The 5,588-nt window shown below is 36.5% G+C and overlaps 1 protein-coding gene across 1 annotated transcript; it reads right to left on the reverse strand.

The window, feature by feature from the left end:
- Nucleotides 1-2,723: 2,723 nt before the first annotated feature.
- Nucleotides 2,724-3,938, reverse strand: LOC107787024 (protein DOG1-like 4). Its single transcript, XM_016608541.2, has 2 exons — nt 3,338-3,938; nt 2,724-3,073 (listed from the first exon to the last, which is right to left on the reverse strand). Exons 1-2 carry the CDS (start codon nt 3,788-3,790, stop codon nt 2,840-2,842), a joined length of 687 nt encoding a protein of 228 aa, XP_016464027.1. The 5' UTR covers nt 3,791-3,938; the 3' UTR covers nt 2,724-2,839.
- Nucleotides 3,939-5,588: the final 1,650 nt, after the last annotated feature.

Consider the following 5,588-nt stretch of genomic DNA (forward strand, 5'->3'; position numbering starts at 1 on the left):
CGCCTCAGCAGTATAATAGATGCATCTATGGTTCGTGTTGTTCGACCCTCGGCAGTGCAAACAATATTTTGGATCGGGCCGTACGACCTTGGCATAAATCGTGCGTGATAATACTCGGAGCCTGATTACACTTGATATTATGTTATGGCTTGAAAAGTTATAACTTATTTAATGACCGAAATTGATTTGGAACTAGTGTGTGTCAGATGAAGATTTTGGTATTTACTATCAGTTAAAGGATCATTTATTCACTGCTTGTTATTGTGCTATTTTTATTATTCACGGATTCCATGCCTATTTAGCATTTCTATATTTTATTATTGGCACATAGTAAGTGTTAATGGAGACCCCTCGTCACTACTTATTTGAGGTTAGACTGGATACTTACTGGGTATATGGGATTTGAGGCAGGTGCATCTGGCAGTCATCCAGGTACGCACTCACGTTACCCCGAGGCTTAGTGGTGAGCTGCTCTATGAGGCCGTTTTGCAGCACCCACAATCTCTATTTTGTATTTACTTTCTGTCTACTCTATTTTAGACAATAGCTTAGCGTTTTGTATATTCTACTAGTTGCTCATACATTTGTGACATCAGGTCTTGGAAGCATGCTAGTAGACTTTATGGCTTTTGAGCATTTATTTCACTGCATTCGTTCTTTCATTAGTTTTCGCTTTACTTATTAAATTTTTCACTTCTCACTTATTTAATAAATAAAAACATCAACTACTTTGAAATTATTAAAAAGAATAAATACACCGTTAATTCACCATTGGCTTGCCTAGCGGCGACGTTTGGCGTCATCACAGCCAATAAGAGACATTGGGTCGTGACACTTAGTGGTTGAAAGTTCGAGTTCCAAAATACAAGCGAGGAGTTTATAATGTGTCACGTAAATTGGAGTAAAAGAATAACGAGGAGAAAACGTGGCTACTTTTGTAAAACTTGTGTTTCTTTGATTTGCCTAATTTTTGGAATTCGATTAGATATGATTCCAGTTCTACAATTTAATTAGGAAAAATCGGTTATTTCGCCCAATATATGAGAAATAGAAATAATTAACATACTCTCCGAACTAGGGCGGCATCTTTTGTACTTCCAAATTCAAACTTAGCTCGCATGTTACCCGAGAAGGTTATAGTCCCTCATTCTATAATTGAGAGTATAAAAAGGAATTAATTCAAATAGTCGCTCATATATATATAAAATCAATGTATATCGATTAAAAAATTAAATATTTTTTGTAAAACAATCCCACCCAAGATGTGGCCTCTAATTAATTAAGGGTATACAAGTAATATAAAAGTAAGCGTCTAAAAAAAGTAACTTAGCGATTAATAAAGTAAGGGAGAATCTTAAAGACCATGGTACAAATCCAACTAAGAAAAACGCTAACTTATATCTTTGAGTCATGGTGAATAGAGTTATACTACCTCCGTTCCAGTTTATGTGAACCTATTTTCTTTTTGATCCGTTCCAAAAAGAATGACCCCTTTCTAAATTTGGAAATAATTTTGCTTAAACTTATAATTCTACCCTTAATGAGGAGCTTTTATAACCACACAAATATTCTGGGCCCTTCCTGAATTGTTTAGGACCACAATTTTCAAAAGTCTTCATTTTTTCTTAAATTCCGTGCCCAGTCAAACAGGTTCACATAAATTGAAACGAAAGAAGTATAATTTAGCGGTCAATAAAATAGGTGAGATCCTTAAAAATCATGATACAAATAAGCTAAAATCCAAAAAAAAAAAATAAAACACTAAGTGATATCTTAATTTAGTGCTGCTGAAGTCATGGTGGATGGAGTAATCAATACCTGTGTTTGTAAACCAGTAATCGGTGCAATAATGGATGTGTGTGTAAATTACCGAATATCATGAAAAATAATTAACAGCATAAAGATTAAAAAGATTTCTGTTTCCAATCTATCTGCCTTCCTACCTTAGGCCACGCGAATATTCAATACTAAGTTGCTCGGACACGGATGCAGATGTCCGATATCAACGCGGATCTAGAGGTCAAATCCTTCGAAATGTAAATTTTAAAATTCGTGAATACAGATTTTAGTACGGATATGGGGATGCAAGGATCCGGCTAAAAATAATTCAAAAAATAAAAATATAAAAAATATTTTTAAATTATGATAAATTTTATAGAATACTTATGTACAACTTATAAAGTGTGAATTTCATTTTTATTCTCAAGTTGTAGATAAAAAAATGATTGATTTCCTAGATAATGTATGTTATTTTATTTAAATTTATCCTAATTTTGGTTTTAATTTCGGAAATTAAATTGCATATCGTCTCGAATTTTTTCGCCTGTCATAATTAAAGTATCCAAAATTATTTGACCAAATCCAATACAAATCCTATACCCATATTCATACTAATGTCGCGTGTGCGACACCTAAACTGTCACGTCCGAACAACTCAAGAGTACAGTCATATAGGCACACAAAAGGCCTGTAACGGTACAAAGAAGTTCAGGATAGTGGATACTGGCCAGTTGTTGGTCTCAACACAAGTTCCCAGCACCAAGTTACGTATTACCCGTTACATTTGTTCAACAGGCCGGCCACGTTTTATCAACAGGCCGGCCACGTTTTAATGTAACGTCCATGTCGTGGCAAGATGGTTTGAGTAACAAGCTTATCGTGCATGTGTGCAAGTGCGTATTAGCTGACACGTGCCACGACACGTGTCATAGTCACTCATCCACTTGTAACAGAAAAACAAAATCCAATTTTTTGTTTATTTTTTCCTCTACTTTGAGAAAAATTGATCCGAAAAAGAAAAAAGAAAAAAAAAACAAAAGCATGCAAACCAGTTACATGATCAAGAAGCCGGATTCCCTCGTTGACGATCATGATTGATTCCCCATCTACGGATGCCGAATTGCAAATGCGCCGCTGCGATCAAGAATTCCACCGCTTGCTGTGGCGACAAAAGTTGCACCAAATTCTCTATGGTTTTCATTCTCAGTTTGTCCGCCCTCTCTAAAATGCTCACTAGCCCTTCCATTTTTACATCTATATCTCCCGTCAGCCCAATTACTTCAGTTGCACCATCCTTCATGTACCATATGAAAAAAAATCACACAAATTAATTATTTGCAAGTATGGACTAAAATGGACTTAAATAGAGTGGAAATTAATTGATGATTCATATACCAATATAGTTGAGGTTCTTAGATTCAACCTCAAACAACTCATCAAATTAAATATGCGACGGATATTGTAAGTTACAGAGTGACCTACCAGGATCCACTGAGATTCAGCCGACTGATATGAAAAATAAAATAAAACAGAGAGATGAGTATATGGATGTGCATGCCTGCCAATCGGAGAGTTCATCAGCGATAGCATTTTCTTCCTGAACAGCTTCACATTGAAGTTCGCTGACACGGCGGAGTTGATCAGGAGAGAGATCACCGAGATCACCGTAGCGGAGGCCACGGAGAATGTCGATGATATGGGACTCGAAGAGAATACTGGATTCAGTGTAGATAAGGTGGAAAGCGGTGGTGGGTCGCCAACCGGCAATCCAGTGAAGAGATCGTTCAAGAGAAGTGGACCAAGGTGCAGAAAAAAAGGAGAAAATGTCATTTTTAGCAGCCAAGGACTTGACTCGGTAGTACTCGTAGTAGTGGGACATGACCTTTTGAACAAGCTGTTGGTGCAACTCGTGGTGTTGGTCACTGGTAGCGGGTCTTGGAACTTGGTTCAGTTGATGTACCATTCCCTTCAGCTGCTCAAACCATGCGTCATAGAATCGCTGGAAGCTCATACTTCCTTTTCTTCCTTTCTTGTGTTCTTAGTTTCTTACTTTCGAGTGTTAGGAGAGGTGTGTGTTCAAGTGTAGGTGACTGCAGTCTTTATTAGGAGCCCGGGTAGATTCACTAGTAGAAAACTGTCAAATATCGTTCACAAAAATCGATCGAAATCGGTCGAAAATATAAAAAAATTGATTGATTTTCGATGGATTTTAATTCGTCGTAAGGTGCGGGCGAAAATCGAAGTCGGTCGGTTAATTCAACCTTTGATTATCCACTTTAACTCACAGCTTTTGTTAGAAAAATAAATATATCGATCGAACTCGGTCGGTATTATTTAAATTAATTTTTAATATTTATTTTTTAAAATAGCGATCGAATTTGATCGAAAATATAATTATCTGATAATTTTGTATTTCTTTTTAAATCTTAACAAATAGATCGAAGTCGGTCGAAATAATTAAAAAATAAATTAAAAATATGTTATTTTCGATCGGCATTTTTAAATTTCTGCAGATTTCATATTGAAAATACCGACAAACGGTCGAAAAAGATGAATTTTTGGGTTTTAATATGAAAATTCTGACCGTAGTCGGTCGGTTCTGGGTAAAAACCTGACAGAATATGTATGATTTTAAGCTATACCACCTGCGAATTACAACCAATAACCAACCACAACAACAACGATAATAACAACCACAACAACAACACTAATAACAACAACCACAACAACAATGCTAATAACAACTATAACAACAACGCCAACCACAACAACAACAATACAAATATTCAATAACAAAATAATATCAACAATACAATCATCATTCAAAACTATTCCAACTAAATATTCACAAGTTCAATACTTTGTTTAGCAATACACATCATTCAATGAGTGTTTTGTATTGCATCACCTCCATATTCACTACTAGAAGCTTCATCGTCGGCATGGTTTGAAGGATCACAACGAGAAGGATTAACATCTGGGGAAGGCTCACGAGATCGGGGAATTGGGGAAGTACAACTAGCAAGAAGATTGGCCAGCTGACCTTGAAGGAGATTAAACTTTTGGTCCCTCTTTTCTAGATGAACTTGAAGGGCATCAAATTGTCTATCTATCTATTGTTTTCTAGCCTTTGTCTCGTCAAGCTCTACTGTCAGCTTTGCGATCTTCTTCTCCATAGACGAGATAGTCGACCTATCAATTACCTCGCCTTGGGCAGAAGTCCCTATAGCTTGAAATCCAACCCTGTAGTGCCGAAATGATCTCTCTGAAAGGCCGTTTGTTATCCCCTTTTTAGGACCACCGACAACATCCAACCATATCTTCTGTGCTTCTTCTTCTGAAACGGGTGGTCGCTTGCCTTGCTCATTCGGTGGCAAGCTCTGAGTGTACTCCTCATTAATCTTGTAGCGACCATTTATTTAGAAGATAGAAAATTATTAACTATATAATATTATAAGCATTAATTTTAAGTTACAGTAGTTATGAAATATACGTATGTAGTCTCCGCCTGGTCCTCGACCCATCTAGTTGGATCAGTCGGTGCCTTCTTCTTCCGGATGTGAGTCTCCATGAAAAACTCATCATGAGTTATCTTCCTCCCATTTTTTTTTCCTACAAATATATTAAAAATATTAACTAAATTAAAATATATCATTATAGTTTGATAAAAATAGAATTAAATATTTTAAGAAATTACCAGTAGTCTCCTCGCAGTCCCCATGCTCCTTGCACCCACACAGTGAAAGGAGCCACCCTTCTCAGATGCTCGAGCCTTCTTTCCCTGTTCACTCTTCTTCTTCTCGAACTTC

This window comes from Nicotiana tabacum, chromosome 2, assembly GCF_000715075.1.
Source record: "Nicotiana tabacum cultivar K326 chromosome 2, ASM71507v2, whole genome shotgun sequence".
Lineage (NCBI taxonomy): Eukaryota > Viridiplantae > Streptophyta > Magnoliopsida > Solanales > Solanaceae > Nicotiana > Nicotiana tabacum.

Coding starts and splice junctions, on each gene's coding strand:
- LOC107787024 (XM_016608541.2), bottom strand. CDS start 3,790: ATGAGCTTCCAGCGATTCTATGACGCATGGTTTGAGCAGCTGAAGGGA. Junction 3,074..3,337: donor ATGAACTCTCCGATTGGCAG/GCATGCACATCC, acceptor TGGTACATGAAG/GATGGTGCAACTGAAGTAAT.